The sequence below is a fragment of the Nycticebus coucang genome, chromosome 22, assembly GCF_027406575.1.
Source record: "Nycticebus coucang isolate mNycCou1 chromosome 22, mNycCou1.pri, whole genome shotgun sequence".
Taxonomy (NCBI): Eukaryota; Metazoa; Chordata; class Mammalia; order Primates; family Lorisidae; genus Nycticebus; species Nycticebus coucang.
Genome location: NC_069801.1, coordinates 9,755,472 through 9,779,746, shown reverse-complemented (window position 1 = coordinate 9,779,746; position 24,275 = coordinate 9,755,472). Strand labels below are relative to the sequence as shown.

The 24,275-nt window shown below is 41.7% G+C and overlaps 1 protein-coding gene across 9 annotated transcripts in view; it reads right to left on the bottom strand.

Annotated features, from left to right (window-relative positions):
* The window catches only part of PRDM2 (PR/SET domain 2), a 125,752-nt gene that overhangs the window by 88,627 nt on the left and 12,850 nt on the right, over window positions 1–24,275 (bottom strand). For 6 of the 9 annotated variants that reach the window (XM_053575359.1, XM_053575363.1, XM_053575362.1 and 3 more), the window contains exons 2-4: window positions 22,223–22,296; window positions 4,103–4,220; window positions 2,104–2,207 (exon numbers count right to left, since the gene is read on the bottom strand). In XM_053575359.1, the coding sequence (XP_053431334.1) occupies window positions 2,104–2,207; window positions 4,103–4,220; window positions 22,223–22,231 (231 nt within the window). In that variant the 5' untranslated portion in view covers window positions 22,232–22,296. Of the gene's footprint in view, window positions 1–2,103; window positions 2,208–4,102; window positions 4,223–22,222; window positions 22,297–24,275 lie in introns of those variants that run through there. The other 3 variants (XM_053575364.1, XM_053575367.1, XM_053575365.1) reach the window with 2 other exon arrangements.

Here is a 24,275-nt window from a genome sequence, read left to right as displayed (position 1 = left end):
TTAGTTCTACACACGGAACTAACGGAAGCATTTTCTGGTTCCCTAATATTATCCTCACTAAAATTAGTATTAACCTCATGAGCATATTTACCAGTTTCCCTCAGAAAACATTTAAACTTAAAAAGGTAATTTATTTGGAAGCGAAATTCTGTGGTCACGAAATTTTTAATCATCTTACCTAACAAATGCATTCAGTATAACCTAATTCTCTGTATCCTCAATGAATCCCAAACAATAAAAAATAATAATAAAACAAAATAAAGAAATTTTCCATATTTTTCAGCTAGGCAGTTTTCCTACAAATAGATCCTTTACACCGCAAAAGCATGAAAAAACATAACACAATGATTCTTGTGGTAAAGCCTCCTACCTTAACAGAAGATACATTATAAAGGACTCACAAGAAACAAACTCAAAATTATTGGGAGAAACTGTCATATTTTCATGTTAAAAAAAACACTGTTCTTATATATGGAACCAGCACATTGTACTTCATGATTGCATTATTGTACACAGCTATGATTTAATAAAAAAAAAAGGAAAAAAATGTGAACAAGAGAAAAAAAGCACTATTCTCTGTAAAATGAAAAAAAAAAAAAACACTGCTTATAGCATTAAGAAAAATAACATTCCTCAAATATACAAAATCCCACAGAACTTCTTGATGGAAAATGCCCATACATTTCTTAGACACACTTTATTTTTAGGTTTTTCTTTTTTTTTTTTTAGAGTAGGCCATCTTTTTATCCATAGGCTTTTATACGTAATATGTGAAAAACACTTCATTCAATTCAGATAATCTAACAGGAATGCTTTTCCTCACCATCCAAAAGCTTGGCTTGGCCCATGAAGTTCATTTAAGAACTCGAGGAGCTTCCGACCAGGCACAGCAGCTCACGCCTGTAATCCTAGCACTCCGGGAATCCTAGGAGGGTGGATGGCTTGCACTCAGGAGTTCCAGACCAGCCTGAGCAACATTAAGACCCCATCTCTGCTAAAAATAGAAAAACTAGGCAGGTGTTTTGGCAGGTGCCTGTAGTCCCAGCTACTTAGGAAGCTGAGGTGAGAGGATCTATTAAGCCCAAGAGTTTGAGGTTGCTCTAAGATACGATGACACCACAGCACTCCGCCCAGGGTGACAGAGTGAGACTCTTGTCTCCAAAAAAAGATAGATGCTAGAGCCAGACAAACTTGGGCTCTTCTCTTGCCTCTGACCTAATCTAAATTCAACATAAATGTTGAATTTCCATACACTACGCCAGGGAACATATTTTATCTTCACACATACCCTAATCAAGTATTTTTTATTACCTCAGTTTTTTAAAGATTTTTTTTTTAAACTGAGGATTTTTGAGCCCAGAGGGTTAAGTGCCCTGCTTAAAGTCACAAGCCAGAAAAGTAGGGTTCTGAACCCAGTCAATGCACTGAACACCTTCTTAATTGCCCGTCTATGGGGCAAACACATTCTGATTCTGTATCCACAGGCCTCTCAAATGGGGGCCCCCCAGGGAAAGACAGTTTGTCTCTGTTTCCTGTTTCTCCTCTCCAAGGACCATGTTAATTCTCTGTTCTCTCTTCCAGAATTGTTGTGAGAACAGGAAATTAACAGAATGAAAGACTTCTGAACAATTAAAAGCCTCTATATAAATGTGCCATATGCTAAATATAGCCAATTCTGAATACCCTAGCGACACACAAATTACTCTCAAAAATAGAGAGAAGAAGCTAATGGTGTTTCCTTCACAGCCACCCCGGAGTGTCTTTTATGGTGTTTATCTGGAAGCCTGGAAAGTGACAGACCATCACACAGGAAGTCAAGGTCTTAGTTGCAAAGCAAAACACCCTGGACAAGGCAATATAAAAAATGGATTTGACATTTATTGTTGAGGACAGCCAAGTAGTTTCAAAATACAAAAGCATATAAATAGCAGTCTGCATCCAGGGAAACACATTTTCTCTTTAATAAAAATATTCTTGATTTTAAAGAACACATTAAAACGATTGTTTTAATTTCAAAATGTCCCAAATCCTGAGATAACAGGGTAACAACGTCTTTAAAATATATAGAACTCTGATAAACAAAGAACCAGAATTCTTTCTTACCTCCCACATGTATACATTATTCTTAACCTGAGATCTTTTTTTCTTATCACCAACAAATGGCCCAAACTTTTTGCCTTTTAAAATTGGTTTAGTGGCCCAGACACCTAGAAAATAAAATCAATATTTTTATAACTTATTGTAGTTATTTTAAAGATGGAAAGCATTAAAATTAATTCAGCTTCACAAAATTTAGTTAAAAGGCTAAACTCCCTAAAAGTACAATGTTAAATCAACTGAGATCAAGTTTAATCAAATTAAATCAAATCTTCAACGGGGATTTTTATTTTTATTTTTTATACTTTTCTGTATTTTCCAAATAGTCCATGAATAACGTATGCTGTTTTATAATTAGAAAAGAACGTTTTGTATTTGTTTTAAAAACTACCCATGTAGTTTTAATCATAAATACTTGAGTAACACAATCACAACTGAGAAGAAATACCGGAATGGAGTGAAACAGCAAAAAATTTGTAAACTCCTTTCTGCTTCTCTGCAGATTTCAAATTGTCTCTAATGAACATGCGCTGTTCTCACAAAGGGTTAGAAACAGTTTCACGAATAAGTATTTGTGAAGTTCATTTGCTTCAAGTGGAAAACCCTCTCTTCCCTAGCTAAGCTTCCTGAAAAGCTAGTTACTGGAACTACTCACTTTGCAGGGTTTCAAAATAGCCAAAATATATGCTCACCCATGGTATTGCTGGGGTTATTTCTATTCTCTATGCACTGACATAAAGCAAACAGAAATGATGAGGAGGCAATCAGTAAAAAGGCAGAAGCCTGGCCCAGGGGTCAGGGAATGGCACACAGCATCACTCTGGACGGCTTCCCTCACCTCTTAGCCTCAATCTCTTCAAGTACAGAATGGGGGGGTAGAGACTGGGCCAGTTCTGTAATAGCAAGGATATACAAATTCCACTCTTCTGTTAAGTCTGCTATGAATTACATCAACAACACTCACAATCAATTAGTTAAGCTACAAAATGAACAACTTTCATTTGAATGATATAAATATTCAGAGCCAGGTGCAGTGGTTCATGCTTGTACTGCTAGCACCTTGGAAAGCCAAGATGGGAAGACTGCTTGAGCCCAGGAGTTTGTAAAATTTTAAAAATTAGCCAGGAGCAGTGTGCACACCTGTAGTCCCAGCTATTTGAGAGAATAAAGAGAGAGGCTCCTTGAGCCCAGATGTTCAAGGTTACACTGAGGTATCATCACACCACTGTACTCCAGCCTGGGCAACAGAGCAAGACCCTATTTCTAAAAAAATAATAATAATAATAATATTCGAATGGTTCACTGAGTAAGTTTTCAGTAAGAATTAAGAAATCATTTATTAAACATTTATTAAAAATTTGTATCTATATACATATAATTTAGAATATCAGAAGTACATCTTTTAAAAAGCAGGATCTAAACATGATCTATTCCAAGACTGTATTTTGACTAAATGTTCATAATTTACTTCTTTAGCCTTCCGTCTAAAGATCAGGCATAAGGACCAAACACACACAAGCTTGGTCTGTATTCAACAAGAAATCCCAGGCAGAAGCATTCAGATCCACTCAGGTCACGTCATGCATTCAAACATCTACCGAGGGTCGCAGGGGAAATAAGAAATGAACGCACTCACCATCAATGATAGGGACACATGTAAAAATAATCAGAAAATAATCAAGTAAATCTAATAGCACAATCATACTCTGGTGAAATCAGACAGGAGGGAACACCACCTTCTATAGGAAGAGGTCCAGGGGACTTAGAAGAGGGGGAGGCTTGGGCAGGTCCCAAAGGACGGGGGTTGTGTGTGTTTTCCCAGTTTTATTTTTCTGATCTATGTCCAACCTGTCTTGACTGGAAAGTGCACAAACGTGATCTCCTTCTCTAAGTCAGGGGTTAATGGCCTGCTCTTGTTGACTGCGCCCTACCTCACCGGCCCCCACGGAAGCCTGGCTGCTGCCTGTGCTCTCGGCCCATCTCCTTCTGCGACCGGGGCACTTACCGATCCGGGTCTTGTCGACAGCAGACGGGTGAAGCCTCACTTCCTCGGGAAGCCCTCGAAGCACGTGTTCAGGCACCTCGGCCAGGCTCTCGGTGGCTGCCACAAGCTCAGCAGTGTCCTACAAGTCAAAACACAGAAGGATCATAGCCAAAGGAAGAAAACTTAAGTAGTGAAGCTTTCTCCAGTAAAAAAAATACAATTGAAACCTACAGCTGGCAAGCCAAGCCAAAATAAGGATGGCAAGCATTTCAGGAGCTGCTGTGATGCTTGCTTATGAGTCCAAAGGAAGCCACTGCAGTCTCCAAGCATGCCTGTGTTAATTTATTTTATTCCAACCACCTGTAGCCATTTCCAAAATACAAAAATCTCTAGCATCGTATTGCTTTAAACTCAAATAGAACCTAGCAGCAAAATACAGGCTTAGGCTTACTTTTAAACCAAAGGCTACACGTCTGCAGGTCAGCACTTTCAAAAACTAAAAACCAATATACCCCACTGAAATGCATCCTTCCAGCACACACTGTGAAGACCACCCTGGCTGTCCCATCCTGCCTCACTCGTGAGTACCCCCAGGAACAACCTCCACCTTAATCAGGGCTGGAACATTCCACCCAAGAGCACTACACCTTACGTCCCTAGTTGGAAATGTGACCTTTCCAGGAAGCAGTAATTTACCACTGTTTACCAAATCGCCAACCAACAAAGTCACTACCTATCACAAAATCACTAAGAAATAGAATGTTTTATACAACTACTTATCAAAGTTGAGCCTGGAATTCATCACAATCCTAAGAAAGGAGATTACTGTAAGAAATGTACGTAAGGAAGGGAGAGAAAGCCAACCGGTAGAACATGACTTGATTTCAAAACAACATTCAAATCAAAGGAAAACAAGTGTCCAGTGCCACGTACACCCTAAAGAAATGATACGCGTATTGTGACCCTGCTAAGAATTACGTGAGTTGTAGCCAAAGCAGGTTTGATTTCATTGCAAAAGGAAACATTTCTCAAGGACTTTCAAAGGAACCAATGTAGGCAAAAAGCAAAGACTAAGCTAAAAAGATTACTTTTGCCCACAACAAGGAAGCTTTTATAGTTTTCAAGAATATTATATACCAAGAAAGGAATATCATCCAAATTTACGCACTAGCATTTCAATTTGGGGTTTTTTAAATATCAACAGGCTGCTTAAACCCCACAGTCATTATGAACACAACAGCTGCCCACTCTCTGGCCTACTGCATTTGGAAAGCTCAAGAAAGGCACGAGAGGGCACCTAGACCATCCCGGGCCACACCACCAGGGCACACGCCTCAGGTCCATGCTTTGTTCCCACCTGATTTACACCTTTGTCCTGGCAAGACCCCCAAAACACTATCCAAAACATAGAGTGCCAAATTTGCCCCCAGAAAATGGTCTTATGGTACTTTTAATTAGCTAAAGTGTAAATAAGTGCAAACATTTCTCACTTCTAAATACAGTATATCTCCAGTTTTTAAATTTTAATCTATTAGATAAGATTTTTGTTTTGTTTTGTTTTTTATCATTGCTAGGGATTCATTCATTACAAAGAACCAGGTTACCTTGATGTCATTTGTTAGGTAAAGTCCCTCTTATAATTGAGTCCCGCCCCCAAAAGGTGTGTCACACCCATGACCCCACCTCCAACCCCCTCCCTCATTAGCTGGATTTTGGGAAATGTGAACAATTTTTTTCCAAAGGGGAGAAAGACGAAGTTGGGAGCCGGCATTGTAGGCTACGTAATGATTCATTTTACAATGCTGATAAATTAAGCAATATTCACAAATACCAGCCAGAGTTATGAGTCCTGTCAGCACTGGCCATTGACTACAGGAAAGGGAGTCTTCTTCCCTTCCTCAGTCGGGACCCTAACAAAGACTTAGCACTCCTGCACCTCCATGGGAGCACAGCACTTTGAAAAGACAGCCTGTCTGGTACAGAAATACTAACAACTTAGTATTTGCTGAGAACTTCCTCCAGGCAGGCACTGTGCTAACCGTTTTCCATGCTTGATAGAGTTGACTCTCAATAGCCTGAGGGGCAGGCATACCTACCCCCCTCACACACAGAGGAGGAAACTGAAACTCAGGGACAGAGCCTAGATTGTCCAAGGCCTGAATCTGAACCCCTGTCTGACACTACAGCAGCGGTTCTCAACCTGTGGGTCACGACCCCTTTCTAACAATGAAAATACATCCTGCATATCAGATATTTACATTATGATTCATAACTAGCAAAATTGCAGTTATGAAGTAGCAATGAAAATAATATTATGGTTGGGGGTCACCACAATGTGAGGAACTGTATTAAAGGATCGCGGCATTAAGAGGCATTAGGAAGGTTGAGAACCACTGCGTTACAGCCTGAACTTGTAACCACTGTGGTTTCTGCTCCAATATCATCTGAGAATCTCTGCCCTAAAACTTCCTGACCTCCATGGAAACGACAGCAGAAATGTGTTAACTGCAGTATAAACTGGAGACCATATAAATTAAATTTCTGAAACATCCAAGAATATAAAGGATCTCAGCGAGCTGCCACAGGAAAAAGAAAGAGAAATACCTGTGTGTTTAAATGCTCCAGGTCAACCCACTACTTCTCATGTGGATTCCTTACCCCAGTTGAGAGAAGCTTTCCCGTTGGTGTAGTGCCCTCCACCCTCACCTGAAGTGGGAGGGCCTCAATCCACAGCACCCCAAGCCAGACTCCGGGCAGCCCTAGGGCCCCCCTCCCACCTCTCCAGCTGCTGAAATCGCCACTACAGCTGCTGTGGCTGCACTCTGCCTGCGACCGTTCTATAAAACCAATGATTCTATTATAGAAGCAGAAGGAAGCAGACTCGTAGGTTGGCCTTAAATAGAACCACCCGCTTCTCTTCCTTATTTCTCCCTCTTAGTTCTTATCAGAATCCCAAATAATGATTTGTATAACTATGCACTGAGAGGGCAGGGAAGACAGATGGTGTCTATCTTACTCAAGGCTGCCTCCCAGAGCATAGCAAGAGACTTGAAATGTTTGTTGTCACTTGAACACTTGAAAAGAGTACACGACTCTTTGTAAGCCAAATTAAACCTCTTTTTTTTTTTTTTTTGGAAAAGGGAAGGGATGGAAATAAACAAAATAGCACGGTCATCTATCAAGGAAGTATTTCCTCCACATGTGCCTGAATTACTTTTTTTTTTTCTTTTTTAATTTCGGGTTAACGTGAGGGTACAACCAGGTCAAAATATTTGGTTTTGTTAGGCAGAGTCCCTCTTGTGGTTATGGCCCATACTCAAAAGGTGCGCCAAATACTCCCACGCCATGACCATTCAGTGGGAGCACCCTACCCTCCCCCTCTTCTCCCCCTTCCTCATTACCCCCCCCGCACCCCCTGCAACTTGAGTTTTTCTCCTATATGGGCAGCATTAGATAGATGGTCTGGCTTCATATTAGCAGTGCTTGAATTTTGTGAATTGGAGGTATTCTTCAAGGTCAATATAAGAATCCGTTTTTAGGGTGGTGCCTGTGGCTCAAAGGAGTAAGCTCCGTACCTATAGCTCAGCAGCTAGGGCACCAGCCACATACACCAGAACTGGTGGGTTTGAACCCAGCCCAGGCCTGCCAAACAACAATGACAACCACAACACCACCACCAACAACAAAAAAAAAATAGCCAGGGGTTGTAGCGGGCGCCTGTAGTCACAGCTACTTGGGAGGCTGAGGCAAGAGAATCATTTGAGCCCAGGAGTTTGAGGTTGCTGTGAGCTGTGATGCCACAGCACTCTACCAAGGACAACATAGTGAGACTCTGTCTCAAAAAAAAAATCCGTTTTTAGAAAATGTGATATGCTTTCAATTCTAAGCAACCAATTTACAACTAAACCTTTGGAACAAAAGAATGTTTAAACAAAATTCTCTCTCCACACATTCAAACTGGGATATCTGTTTTTAATATTTATCTTGATGATATTACATATAATATACTCTAAACAGGGTCATCTTGTTTCTTACACTAAAGAATGACAATCTATGGCTGGGCACCCATGCTCAGTGGTTACGAGCGCCAGCCCCATGCACCAGGGTGGTGGTTTCGAATCTGGCCCAGGCCTGCTTTAAAAAAGTAAAATAAAATAACATTCTGATACTGGGATTATTTCCCAGATCCATCTTATCTAAAAGAAATCACAACATCTGGCTCGGTGCCTATAGCACAGTGGTTACGGTGCCAGTCACATGCACCAAGGCTGGCGGTTCGAACCCAGCCCCAGCCAGCTAAACAACAATGACAACTGCAACAAAAAAAATAGCCGGCCATTGTGGTGGGCACCTGTAGTCCCAGCTACATGGGAGGTTGAGGCAACAGAATCGCTTAAGCCCAAGAGTTTGAGGTCGCTGTGAGCTGTGACACCACGGCACTCTATCAAGGGCAACATAGTAAGACTCTGTCTCAAAAAAGAAAAAAGAAATTGCAACATCTACTCAATTAAGTTATTAAAATATCCCAAGTTTCCACCATGGGCCAGCAAGATTCTGGGCATCTCATTTGCCTCAACAACGCATCATTCTGGTGAGGAAAGCAGACAAAATCAAATACATATTAATATAACACCTGATGCGCTGTAAAAAACCAAGAACAAAAAAAGAAATGCAGCAATGGAGATGGGATGGGGGTGTCATTTCATACAGAACGCTTAAGACCAGAAAGGGAATTGTGTGACGACACGGGGAACAGGCCAAGATGGAAACAAGGACCAAATCCTGAGTCAAAGAGAAACCTAGAAGGTTCAAAGACCAAAAGGGAAAAAAGACCACAGTGTGCAAAGCAGAGAAGGTGAGAGCAGCAGCCAGCGCTGAGGGGGGAGGGGCTGGCATGGCCACTTGCCTGTCTACAGGGCACAGCAGAGAGCTACCTGCCTGCTCAGCCAGGCACCTGGCCCAGAGCAGCAGCAGGAGCCCCTTCACTCTGAGCTGGCCCTCTCTCCCAGCACCGCCAGTCTCACAGAGGCACCTTCCCATCTTACATGTTTCTAACATTTACTGTAATAAATATGGAAGAAGCTAAAGGACTTCTCTGCTTTCCTATTGGGTAGATCGTAATGAGGACTCGTTACTTGACTGTTTAATGAGGTACAGTCTCCAAACATGTATCGATGAATAGATCTGAAATAGCACGTATTAAATTTAATGTGTTAAGATAAGTTCATTTAATAAGTTAGTTATTAACTGTTAATTGATCTCATTAATCCAATGTTTCCAACTTCCTACCTCCAACTGAAAGTCACTATGCCCTCCCCTCCCCAGTAATAACCAAAGCCTCCTCCTTCCAGCCCACCAACCACTAAAGAATACTTCCTGGGTGACTGCTCAGGGCTGGCACCATGCTGGGCAGTGAGGATACGATGGTTAAAAGCAGATCAAGGACCCCTCCCCATGAAGCCCACAGGCTAGAACAACTTCTCTGTTCCTGCTGCCTGAGACAAGAAACGTTAGACTTTGATTCACTGGTTTGACCTTGCTGGGAAGCCTCTGAAGGGTCCTTCTGTGTCCCCTGACACTTTTCTTCCCTTGCTTAGACGGTGTCACGGGTACTCCTCCCCTCAGGCCAGGACCCGTGTATCACGCGTATCATCTCTCTGACACTTGCAATCATAACTGCAGCCGACAAGGCTGCAGAGCTCAGGGTATGCCAAACCCAACCCCAAGCACCTGGAATCACCTCATTTAATCTTTACACTACCAAAGGCTATGGGTACTTTTGTGCTCCCGTGTCACGGACTGAAACCTGCTCACAGTCACAGCAATTAAGTGGCAGAGCTGGGTAACTTCAGGCCAGACAACCTGGCTTCAGGGTCTAGACTCTCAGATACGATGAGCGGCCCTGTGGAGTAACCTTCCCAGGCTATGTAGTTTTAAAGTTGTGGAACCAAGGGCGGCGCCTGTGGCTCAAGGAGTAGGGCGCCGGTCCCATATGCCGGAGGTGGCGGGTTCAAACCTAGCCCCGGCCAAAAAACAAAACAAAACAAAAAATAAAGTTGTGGAACCAAAATAAAATTCAGCCAGTCCGACTCCAGAGTCCACATCTCAACCATTAACCCTGCAGTTACTGCCTAGCCCAAAGATGCTGGAAAATCCCTTGTGGGGGGAGGCACAAGGTCAGAGCTACTATTATAACAACACTAAGATGCTATCAGCCCTTTCCACTCTCAGGTGTGCAGAGCGGAGTTCTCTGGAGGCCATGATGTGTGATCATGTCATCATTCTGAGGACTAACAAAATATGTGATTGCTTCGTTTCGTGTTTTAAAATTTTCTGATTTATGAATAAGGCCTGCAGATAACACTATTTTATGACAGATCGACTTACTGGTCTTGACAACACTCTGCAGCTGTGTACGATGCGACTACTGGAGAGAAGCTGACTGGAGAGGGAGGACACATGCCTAGCTCCGCATTGCCTGCAACTTCCTGGGAGTCCACAATCCTCTCAAAATTAAAAGTTTTACAATTGTAGGCTCAGCGCCTGTAGCTCAGTGGCTAGGGCGCCAGCCATATACGCCAGAGCTGCCAAACAACGACAACTGCAGCCAAAAAATAGCCAGGCGTTGTGGCAGGTGCCTGCAGTCCCAGCTACTCAGGAGACTGAAGCAAGAGAATCGCTTAAGCCCAAGAGTTCGAGGCTGCTGTGAGGTGTGACACCACTGCACTCTACTGAGGGTGACATAGTGAGACTGTCTCAAAAAAAAAGAAAGAAAGAAAGAAAAGTTTTACAATTGTATTGTAATTTCTAACATGGTAAACATCCACAGATATAAAACACCCTTCAACTTGAGAACCACTGCACTGCACTGGACTGCCTCTAATCCGGGCATCTTCCATCTGAAGGGCAAGGCAGGACAGAGTCTTAGACACAAGCCTGACAAGAGTTTGGGATGGCAGTGGAAGGGGGACAGCTCGATATACGAATCATGCCCTACCTCCCACTCTTCCTCAGTACAACCGCAGGTGGCTGTTCCCCACAAACAGGCATAGGGTCTTTTCCATTTGAAGGGTTTAACTGCTAATCTCTAAAGCGGAATAAGCAAAATACATCAGAATAAACCGGGACAAGTTGCAAATAACTTGAGAGTATTAAATGCAACAACCTACTGTTAATGCCTGTGTGGGCTCCTGCAGAAGAAAAGAGTTCCTATTCTCTGCTTTTTAAACCCTAGGGTGGTGGGGCTGAGACCCCAGCCGGGCAAGAAGATTACCTAATGCCAATTTGCATTTGTATTCTAGGCCTCTGCCCTACCCAGAGGACCCCATAGCCTCCTTCCTAAAAGACTGTTTCCACTATCCTCGGTTACACTTCCCAGCTAGCAGCAATGTATACTTAGTTAAGCCCTCTGGGTTGGCTTGGTTAATTACCTCTCTACAAGAGGCAAGTTTAGGGTATAGACACAGGCAGGTTCTGTCTCACGGGGCCTGGCATAGGGTGCCCAGCTCAGAGCCATAGTCTCTGTGAACAAATGAGCAAATGTCTGACGGTCTGGGTGCAAAGAGGTGGCTGTGGGAGAGATTCGGACCAAGCTGGTCATGGAGTCCAGGAGGGTGGAAAGGTTGCTTCAAAGGAAACAGAGAGTGAGAGAAGAGCAGAGAACAAAGCCGTCCAGATGCCTTTATCTAAGAGTGAGCGAGGGAGGCCTAGTCCTAGAAGTCATCAGAGAGGCAGGAGGAGTGAGCGAGGGAGGCCTAGTCCTAGAAGTCATCAGAGAGGCAGGAGGAGTGAGCGAGGGAGGCCTAGTCCCAGAAGTCATCAGAGAGGCAGGAGGGGCACCAAGCGCAGGGTATGAGCAAAGCCGGAGAGGGATCCAGGAAGCAAGTGGTCAACAGAGTCAAACGCTGCTGCTGATCCTTAAAAACCTGTCTCATCTGATCCCTTTCTCCAGTTCCCTCTGCCACTGGCTTCTTCAAACCTGAAATTATACATCATGAAGCCTGGGCAGTCCAGGCAAAAGTGCAGAGAGAAAGGGCTTAGCATGACCGGGAACAAAAAGAGGCCGGGTCAGAGTGATTGCCACCAGGACCTGCAGAACGGGAGTCCAGAGCAAAGAGCAGGACTGCACTCGGAGCGCGGTGCCACCAGGTGGTGACAGCATGAGATGGTTCTCCGACTCCCAATCTACTCTATATACAACATTCCAAACTGTGTCTTCTTCTGTAATCATTCTATAAAGTTTCTGGTTTGATGCACTTTTTAAAAAATGTTCTAAATTAAAATCCAATAGTTCCCCTAATGGATTTAGGGACCCTTGAGGTTCAAGACGAACAAAGAAAATCAGGTACCTAAGAGCTTCCCCCTTCCCAAGTCCAGAACATTCTGATATAGAGTGGATTGGGGTGAAGCAGGAATGGAAATGGTGGGTCAGAGGGTAAGGCAGGAGGGAAAGAAACAGAAAGGGGGTGGGACGAGAGTGGGAATGGGGTAGGGAAAAGAATGGGGGGTAAGCAAAACTTTCTGCTGCTCCCCAGTGAGGCTGTTACGGTGACAGTGAGTTGCACCCTCTCAAGCTATCTCCATCCAAGGCAGCAAACTGCAGGGCCATAGCCTCTGAAGCCAGACAGGGTTTGTATGGTCTACCCATGGTTTTATTTTTAAAAAAAGAAAGAAAAAGTTTTACTGGAAGAAATCACGGGAAACTCCCATTTTACTCTTAAAGTTCCTCCCTGGCCCCTACAGGCATCTGAGTTCCCAGTCTATCCTCGGGCCTCTCCTCTCCTCACTGGGCAGGTCCTCGGCCCACTCTGCCTCTTTCTCAGTTCAGACTTTCATCTGGACCAGGCCACTGGTCCTCTTGGCTTCAGTTCTGACCAGTCAATATGCTCTACACCATTCTAGGTCAAGTTCAAATCCCAGCTCATCCATGAAGGCATCTAACAACTCGGGGTGATGGTGTGCTTTGCTCATTACCTGCATGGCCAGTCTTATGTATTGTAAGGACAGTACTTGCCCTGCAAGGAAAGAAACTTCTGGTGAGGTGATCAAGCGAGTGGTATCTGTCATAGTCCAGCCTAGGGATGGCTGGTCTGAGTAATAGTGATTAGAAGGCATTTTACAGGGCAGAATCTGGACTTATTTATGGGTCAAAAATAATAATGATAATAAATAATAACCTACACAGTGTTTTTATATGCCAGGCACCAACCTAAGTGCTTTATGTTTATTAACTTATTTACTGTTGATTGCAACCACATGGGGTGGGTACCATTACTATCTTTATTTAACAGAAAAGAAGGTGAAAATAAAAAAGTCCAGGGGCTTGCCCAAGGTCACACTCCTGGAGCTGAACACAGAGTCAAAAAGTAACAAAACTGAGGCAGATCTGAACAATTCTACAACCTGCTTCTCTACCATGTTAATATTAATATCAGAACAACAGAAAAGTCTTGCCACCAGTTCCTTCTAGTTATTTAAGAAAATGATATTCAGGTTGTTAATTTGTTTTCAAATTTCAGAAATGATCTAACATTTTCATTCAAAAAGACAATCTCAGGTTTTATAAAAATCACTAATTTATCTAGCAAAAAACATGACCCAAAATGAGATTTTAAGCACCAGCATTATTCATTCAGCATGTTAATTTCCTAAACTACGTATTTATTAATAATTGAGATTTAAGTCATAACAGAAGTCTTTTTAAGGCTGAAAAATCAAATTATTCATAATCTGAATAATTCATACTTACCTATAAAAACATAATTCTATATTAATAATATGCTAAAATGGCAAAAGCAGTCTCAATTTTTTACACCATAATTTTAGGATTAGAAAAATGAGGGGAGGCTCGGCACAGTGGCTCAAGCGGCTAAGGCACCAGCCACATACACCTGAGCTGGCGGGTTGGAATCCATCCTGACCCGCCAAACAACGACAGCTGCAACCAAAAAAAAAATCTGGGTGTTGAGGCAGGCACCTGTAGTCTGAGCTACTTGGGAGGCAGAAGCAGGAGAATTGCTTGAGCCCAGGAGTTGGAGGTTGCTGTGAGCTGTGATGCCATGGCACTCTACCCAGGGAGACAGCTTGAGGCTCTGTCTCAAAAAAAAAAGAAAAAAAGAAAAACGAGGGGAAACTAATTTATGGCTTTCATATGAAAGCTATAACCCAGTTATAACCTAAGAATATGGGGAAGGGGGAGGGGGAGGAAATCAGCGGAGGGAGGGTGATTGTTGGGATTACACCTACAGTGCATCTTACAAAGGTCCATGTGAAACTTAGTAAATGTAGAATATAAATGTCTTTTTTATTTATTTATTTTTTTATTTTTTATTGTTGGGGATTCATTGAGGGTACAATAAGCCAGGTTACACTGATTGCAATTGTCAGGTAAAGTCCCTCTTGCAATCATGTCTTGCCCCCATAAAGTGTGACACACACCAAGGCCCCACCCAGAATATAAATGTCTTAACACAATAACTAAGAAAATGCCGGGCGGCGCCTGTGGCTCAGTCGGTGGGGCACCGGCCCCATATACGGAGGGTGGCGGGTTCAAGCCCAGCCCTGGCCAAACTGCAACCAAAAAATAGCCGGGCATTGTGGCGGGCGCCTGTAGTCCCAGCTACCCGGGAGGCTGAGGCAAGAGAATCGCTTAAGCCCAGGAGTTGGAGGTTGCTGTGAGCTGTGTGAGGCCACGGCACTCTACCGAGGGTCATAAAGTGAGACTCTGTCTCTACAAAAAAAAAAAAAAAAAAAGAAAAAGAAAATGCCAGGAAGGCTATGCTTAACAAACCAGTGTGATGAAAATATGTCATATGGTCTATAAAACCAGTGTATGGTGCCCCATGATGGCATTAATGTACACAGCTATAATAATAAAATAAAATTAAAAAAAAGAAAACTGAGGGGTACTAACTAAAATGCAAGATGGAAAGTCATCACAGAGTCTCACTAACACTTTGGAATTACGAGTACAAATGGATTAGTCTAGATCAGTGGTTCTTGACCTGCCTAATGCCGCGACCCTCAGGATTAGTTGAGATAAGTGGTTCTCAACCCTCCTAATGCCGGTCACCTCATGTTGTGGTGACCCCCAACCATAAAATTACTTTCGTTGCTATTTCGTAACTGTAATTTTGCTATTGTTATGAATCGTAATATAAATATCTGATATGCAGGAGACCCCCAAAGGGGTCACGCCCCACAGAGTGAGAACCGCTGGTATAGATGGTCTCCTATAAAATAACTCCAATGTAAAAAAGAATGAACTAATGATACAGAATGACAATGCAGGTCAATCTCAAAACCAGCACGCTGCCCAGAATAAGAGAGAGCCAAGGGGCCTGTACCATACGAGTGCATTCCATGAAACTCTAGGACAGGGAAAATCAGTCCACAGAGACACAGCCAGTCCACGGCTGCCGAGGCGGCAAAAAGGAACTTCCTGGGGTGACGGCAACGTCCTAGGACTTGACAGCGGTAACAGTTACAGAAGCACAGACATCTGTCAAGCTCATACACTTTAAACAGGTATATTTTACTTCATGCAAATTATATCACAAAGTTGATTTTTAAAGTAAATAACACGTAACAAATAAATCCTACATTACCATGTTTAAATCACGTCAAAATGAAACTATTATGCGCACAAAAATAATTGAAAGGACAAAAATACCAATGCAATAGAAAAAACTGTAATTAATGGTTTTATTTTAAACTCAACTCAAAACCATCCAAAATTACCCATCTACCTGGCAAGGTCTACTCTAGTCCTTACAATGAGCACAGAACTGACCCCCACCTCTCTGACCACTCACTCCCCCACCTCCCAGTCAGCTCCAGGCACTTGCCGCTGCAGAACCAGCCTCCTCCACACTCTGAGACAGTGTCCTCAGCAATCAGTAAGGTAACTCCACCCCACAACCCAGCACCAACACTGGCTGCTTCTAAGAAGGCTGTAGGCTTCATCTCATGTGGTCGACATACACAAATGTTTTTAACTTTCAAAAACATGTAAGAGTAAGATTTACTAGTGTTTCGGTTAAATTTATATATGCAATTTTTTTACATGCTTCACGCAGAGAACTATCAGGAATTATTTTATCCGTTTTAACCTGTTTAATTAAAGCACCTAGTTTCTTAAATATTGATTTGATCAAAACTAACAGTGGAGAACTAGTAATAGGTAACAGAAGAGATCATATTTATTATTCCCAATATCAAAAACATTTTATATAATCATACTAACATGTATATTATTGCTACAACAGATTAATAATTATCACCATAGTATAATAATACTCACAAGTAAAAGACAGTTAAGAATCATAAAGTAGGGCGGCGCCTATGGCTCAGTGGGTAGGGCGCAGGCCCCATATACCGAGGGTGGTGGGTTCAAACCCAGCCCTGGGCCAAACTGCAACAAAAAAATAGTCCCAACTACTTAGGCAACAAGAGAATTGCCTAAGCCCAGGAGTTGGACATTGCTGTCAGCTGTGACACCACAGAGTGAGACTCTGTCTCCAAAAAAAAAAAACAAAACAAAGAATCATAAAGTATTAAAAACACTCTAAAACTGGCTCGGCACCCCTGTGGCTCAAGCACCTACAGCGCTAGCCACATACACCTGAGCTGGCGGATTCAAATCCAGCCGGGGCTCGCCAATCAACAATGACGGCTGCAACCAAAAAATAGCTGGACATTGTGGCGGGCGCCTGAAGTCCCAGCTACTTGGGAGGTAGAGGCAGGAGAATCGCTTGAGCCCAGGAGTTAGAGGTTGCTGTGAGCTGTGATGCCACAGCACTCTACCCAGGGCAATAGCTTGAGGCTCTGTCTCAAAAAAAAAAAAAAAAACAACACTCTAAAATTCTATGAACAACTCTTCTTTGTTAAGAATTGCAAACAAGACTAAGCTACTATTCTGGAGCAAACAATGGGGAAAAATCAAATAAGCTTCAGTTCACTGAAACAGCATTAAATTATATTTGGTTAAAGAATGAATAGGACCGAAATAATAATAAACAGATGGGAACACAGAACAAGAGCTTATATACCACTTCTGAAAAGAACACCAATAAAATCAGTTATGAAATATAAAAAAGTACCCTCTTTCAAAAAGCTGGCAGATATCATTAAGCTGCCCAACTGAAGAAACTGTCCTAAAATACCGTGTTTATGTGAATAATAAACAAACATATCACCATACTCTTGCCCTTATAATTCCACAGCACAGTAAGAGTACTATCCTGAAAATGGAAGTCAGATTGTGTCACTACCCAGCGGCTCTGTTTTGTTTTGTTTTTGTTTTTGTTTTTGAGACAGAGCCTCAAGCTGTCACCCTGGGTAGTGCCGTAGCGTCACAGCTCACAACCTCCAACTCCTGGCTTAAGCGATTCTCTTGCCTCAGCCGCCCAAGTAGCTGGGACTACAGGCGCCCACCACAGCACCCGGCTATTTTTTGGTTGTAGTTGTCATTGTTTGGCAGGCCCAGGCTGGATTCAAACGCGCCAGCTCTGGTGTATGTGGCTGGCGCCCTAGCCACTTGACTACAAGCCCCAAGCCTACCCGGTGGCTCTTAAGGCCCTATAAACCTCATCCTTGCCTCTCACACCAATGCTATCTTGTCCCCGTGTCCCTGACGGGGCCAAGGTCCAGCCCGGCTTACTCTCTGTCCCTGGATCACCACGCTCATTCTTGCAGGACCTTTGCACTTACTGTGTTCAATCTGTCTAGAATTTTCTTTCCCCAGCTCTTCATCTATTTATCTGGTTCCTTGTTATCACTCAAGTCTCAGTTCTCCTCTCAGTTACCTACCCCAAGCATGAGAAGGGCACCCTTCTCTGACCACAAAATCCGGAGACCCTCCTCCCACCCCCGTCTATCACTGTTGACCTCAGGACCTTGTCTTCACAGCACTTTTCTCCGTCAAAAATTACCCAGTTTGTCTTCCTGCTTTTGAACTGCCTCCCTCTAGGACTATGTCAGCTGCAGAGCCCAGGCCCACTTAACTCACTGCAGAACCCACAATACTCTGGATGCCATCTATACAAGATGAATGAGGGAAGGAAGGAAAGGACATTCAGCACAACTGAGATAATGAAACTGTGAATGGCTTATCACATTTTCAGGGTTGGATTTGCAGCATCAAGCAATTAAAAGCTTATTCTGTTACTAGTTCTTAAAACAAGCTTGAAAGGCTAAACTGTTTTGCTACAGGCTAATGACAATACCACAGATTACTGATCGAGATGCAGAAAGCTACGATCGTAAGCCACTATACTGGCCGAAAACTACAAATATTAATAACAATTGGACTTATGCAAAGATTCTTTAAAAAAAAAAAAAACTGAAGCATGGTTCAATAAATTAGTAATCAAGACAGATGCAGTAAACCATTAGGGGGGGTCCCCAAGTATCACAGTTCACGTCTCCTCCCAGGCACCTGATGGGACCGCACTGCTCCTCTGGCCTTAGTTTTAGATTAGACGTGCCCATGTGACTAACCATGGCAAATTAATGAAAGCAGAAGTGTTGTATGTTGAGTCAAAGCCTCCACATCCCTGGTGCTTGAGCAACTACAACAACAGAATCCTGCAGTGAGCCACACCATATTGCTGTTAAGGCACTGAGATTGTGGACTTGCTTGTTACCTAAGCATAACACAGCTCACCCTGATTCCTGACTGCAGTACAGCACAGTGAAACCTGTGCTCCACAATCTGACAGATCTATGTTTTCATCGGATCTCTTCCACTTACTGTCTGAGTGATCAATAGGCAAGCCACTGCCACCTCTTTGGGCCTTGAAAGTCTTCATCCACAAAATGAAGATTATAACCTATGCTTCCCAGAGTGGTTATGGAGACTGAATTAATGAGATAATGTTTAGACGTGTACACTGCTTAACATGGTTGGTAAGCACTCAATAGATACCAAGAGGTATGAACTCTAGCATATCTGCTCTAAGCTACTATGAGCATATTTACATTACAGAGCTTAGCTGGCCTTGGACATTCCATATTCTACATTCTTTTTTATTATTATTATTATTATTATTTTTATTTTGTTGTTGTTGCAGTTTGGCCGGGGCGGGTTTGAACTTGCCACCCTCAGTATATGGGGTCGACATCCTACTGAGCCACAGGCACCACCCCCATATTCTACGTTCTTTATTCAATGAGAGACACATTTAAAAAGTTCTGAATTTTCCTAGACAAATCTAGCAAAATAAGAAGAAAAATAGTGGGCCATCTCAAAAGTTAAATATCAGGATGGGTATGAAATGTTCCTGAGACGAGTAAAGGACACCCCCCACCTGAGAATGGAGAGAAGGGAAAATGAAGAGGGGAGGGTACAGTGGCCGCTCCCGCTGCCTCCCCCAGACCTGGCTCAGTTAGAAGGAACAAAGACTCATGTGCTAAGAAAGCTGTGCTCTAAATTGAGCTAGCTAAAAAAGGGCGGGGAGATAAACTGAGAAGGTGAGAGATATTAGGAAAGGGGTAAGTCTAGAGGGAAGAACAGAGGGAAGAAAAAGAAAGAGAGCACGTGGGGTCTGAAAACTGGGGAGCCCCAAACAGCTCAGAATGTGGCTTCCAAAGTCAGTGCCTAAATGCTTTGGACCCTAGAGCTTCATCTAAAGGAACTGCTCGCAAACAACATGGTTTTGCCCACACATTGGGTCCTTCAGTTCCCAAAAATCAAATTATTCTGTGCTGCTGTCTTAAGAGATCATACTCATCATCATAAGAGAGATTTGACAGATAAAATTCATCAAAGCAATACTGATTAGTTCCCATGGAGAATAATCTAAAACCTTAAAATAATCACCAGGGTTTTAATTATAAGTCAATCTTGTTCAAGTTCAAACTTTTTTATACCTGAATTTTTGCATATAGTTATATTCAAGTTTTTCAAGCATTTATTACTCATTTTTACTGGCTGAAAGAGAAAAAACCATAAACTCTCCTGAATTTTTAATTTTTTCAAATTATTGAGACAATGTTGAAAAGTACTGACAGATTTCATGGCATGAAATAATCAGGTCTAAATAGGATAACCATTATTCTTCAAATCATGAAACTATAACAAAAAATGTTGAAAATTTTACTCATATAAAGTGAACAATTTTCATAATCCTAATAAAAGTTTCATTCTACCAGACCATTTAAATTACAGTCAAATCAGAAATGTGCTAACTATTAGAAACATAAAAGGACACTTTTCCACTGATATTTGGCATTTGGCATCAAAGGCAGTGCTCTGCGGATCTGATATTAAAACTTGTCAAGAATAAAATGAAACTGTAAAAAAGCCAAGAAAAGAAATAGTTATTGCTACATTTCTTACCAATGGCATGCGGACTTTTCTTAAACACGAGAAAACGAAATGTTAAAGGGAAAAAGTGCGAGGTGTCAAACAAGTCTGAACATGCTGGAAATACTGCTGGCCTAACACTGTACAAGAATTAAGGCATAGTGAAGGTTAAAGTTGTAAGCACCTCAAATAAATAACCTCTGAACAGTGACAATGTCACCATTTAGACTCCTCTTTGGAAGCATTCACGATCATTCTAACCCAGAAGCAAGACTCCTCCAACAACAGTTGCTGAACAGTAGAAAAGCAAACTCCTCTGATTGACCAAGTTCAATTAAGAATCTTAAAATTGGAAAATAAATGAAATCTATGAACTCTATATCCATATAACTCTGATGGACGATGACTGTGAAAATCCAGTGTTCTCTTTGCCCTCCCCCATCTCAGTATTTCAAAAATAATTTGCCTTCAAAAGCACGTCAGTAAATCTGCAAGTTTTAAAATAATACAGACCATGTGCCCCATGTGTTCGCCAGATTCATTTTTTATGATGTACAGTCCTCTCCATTAAAACAAAGATATTTCTGATAAAGAAAGTAATGAAAAGATATCAAAAGAATCCCTTCCAAAAGTTTCACATCTCTCAATGCAACACAGGACTGAATTTATTAAACTTGACCACCTAATTAAATTGTGCTTATTATCACTAGTTAAAAGCACCTGTAAATTATAAGAAGGTGTCCAAAGTTTCAGTTGATCAGGACACAAAATATGTTCAAGTCTGAGAGTTTTAAGCAAAGGACTAAAAAATTATATACTTCACATTTTTAGGTTTTGTCCCTCGTATTTAAAAAATATATATATGCTTATGAAGATTGAAAATGTGTCTGATGTCACAAATTTCTATCACTACAAATGAAATGATATTGAAACCAGAAAATAAGAATCCTACTCTAAAATATACTAGATCCACCTAACCGGTTCTACTTATCAGAACACCCTTGAGGCTACAGAAATATCCATAGCACAATAGTTTAAACACCAGGGATTCCCGCACCCTCCTGTAAAGAGAAACACATCTTCCATTTCAATATCTGCCCTGTTACTTTCACTTTATGAAAAGGTTTTTTAAGGACAAATTCTTTCTTTTTTTTTAGAAACAGAGTCTCACTTTATCCCCGTTGATAAGAGTGCCGTTGCGTCACAGCTCACAGCAACCTCCAACTCCTGGGCTTAGGTGATTCCCTTGCCTCAGCCTCCCAAGTAGCTAGGACTACAGGCGCCCACCACAACGCCCGCCTGGTTTTTTGTTGCTGTTTGGCCGGAGGCCAGGTTCAAACCAGCCACCCTTGGTATATGGGGCCGGTGCCCTACTCACTGAGCCACAGACGCGGCCCAAGGACAAAATTCTTAAAGTTTCTCATTTGATCGGTTGCAGTCTCTAAAAATAACTTTTAATCTTCCTTTTTCAACTAATGGATAATTACAAAATAAAAAGTGCTAAAAATGAAAGCTTAAATAAGCTTCAAAACAAAAACAAAAAAGTCACACTAGAGTGGGGCAGGGAAGAGGTCAAAAAGAAAGCCTTAACTAAAATCCCTAAGACTGAGTCCCCTCCTCAGGGAGCCACAGGCATGCCAAACCCCCCCCCCCAAAAACAATGCACATTCTACTCCACAAACACACAGTATGAAGGTGATGAACTCATTAATGATATTTTTTAAAAAAATGAAAATTTGGGAGGAATGAATGCATGTGTTGCTACTTCTAAGAATCAAGAACTTGTCTAACAACTAGGTCATGTATTTGTATAAATTCTTATTTTTTAAACTCACCTGATTCATTTTCAATTCCTGTTGTGTTCTGTAAAGATACACACAACAAAGAAACTTCTTTGATTACATGAGCCCTAAAAAGAAAAACAGACAATTGTAATATGTACCTGCCTACAAATTTACAGTGATTTAAAACCACATACAGAACTGTAGAGTTTGCTCAAAGGGCTTGTTATAAAGCAACTCCATAGATCAGCCTCAATCTAGGCTGAGAGCTTACTTCTCAGACCTATCATCTACAACAAAATAGATTCCTTACTAATCTTTACTAGAGCTTCGATGTACTACAACTAAAAGGAGACTCATTAGAATGACATCAAATTTTTGCTTTGGAATTACATCATTCCTAAGAGGAAAGAAATTAGCTTTCTTAGTATTATAGAAACACAAAGCATTGCTGAATACCTTATTATGCAATGTCCTTTTTTTGCTTATGCCAATACTGTGTTGAATGTAAACACAATCAGACCTCATTACATTATTATTCTGTTTTTCAAATACCTGAAGTAGAAAGGTGGATTTACTAACATTGGCCACTGGAGTTCTCTTTGAGTACAGAACAAAAAACTGGCAATAAAATGCAAATGTTTTAATATAAAAGATGTTTGGAAAGAGCTAGAATTATTCCTTTAAAATCAGTGGTCAATACATTCATAGTAAAATAAAAACATGGCAAAAACGATTTCTAGTAGATGCATATGACATACTTGTTTCTAAATAATAATCTCTGAAGGCTGTCTTTTCTGCAATGCCTGCCTTAAGAGTCATTTGATGTCATTCATATCACATGAAAATCATGACAATTTAAGTAGAACGTCCACTGTAATATTCTTATGTTTCCAGCATGTATACATACACACACCGTTAAACATAATTCACCTATTTCTTCATGCACTTGCTTGTAATTCATCTTTTCTTTCCTTGATCCAGAAGATCCTACTTACATTGTAACTTTATGTTCTAATGTCAATAACCCAAGGAATATGAGGTTTCGGGACATTCTTCACACTACCTGCCCCTGGGCATTTTACCCCAGATCTTAATATAGTTGGATTTTTTTTCTTTTCTTGAGCTACTTAACAACTCACCTGGTCACCTTTAACAACCAAACGCACTATATTTAAATTAAGGCCTGGTCATCTAAGCTATTTTTTATTTGTAGTTGGCACAAGGAATCTGGTTAGAGAGCTCAGTACAAGCTAAACCAATATAAACCTCTTAGTAAGTACTCAGTGAATAAAATGTCAGATAATTGAAGGTTAACCCATGAAGTCATTCCTTTATATGTCGAGCTTTCTTATATGTAATACATCCTTGCTTAGTAAACATCACACTTGATATAAACAGTTCTTTTCTATGAAACTTTAAATTGTTGTCAAGTAAAAACGTGATGAAGTTAGTGACCCCGACGATGTGCACACCTGAATCCCTCAATCATAAATGTCTACTGACTATCATCAACTTCCACTAAGTGGTACCAGATGACATCTTACCCCCACACGAATAAAATACTGTGGGCTTCATCTGCCATCCTACTACGCTTTATAGGTGAATTTATTAACATTAGCCAAGGGGAACTGTCTTTGGGTAACAGAACAAAAAAATCTGCTAAAAATGCAAATGTCTTAATAAAATACTTTGTGAAGAGCTACAGACGGTGTTTTACCATTTCCCTCTGTTCACCTTTCCTTCTCACAGGAATCATCAGTATCGTCGTCGTAATTATTTAATCCCATTTATGAAGCGTCACTAGAGGACCAGCAGGCACGGTGCCACCCTCACAGAAATTAGCTCAGATAGTTTTCCCCAAAATAAGTGTAGCACTAGCATCCTCAATTAGCAAGACACAGATTCAAGGAGGCTGAGGTGACTCGCTCGAGGTCTCCGAATCTTGGTTTCTGCTACTGCGGCTTAACTGCGTTTCTCCACCTTTTACTCTTGCCTCCCTTGAGCACCTACTGTCAGGCACTGTCCCTGAGCGGTGAACAGAAGGAACACCCCAGGAACATCCCCGCCCTTTGGGGAAGAGACTCACGATTAAAAATACATGAAG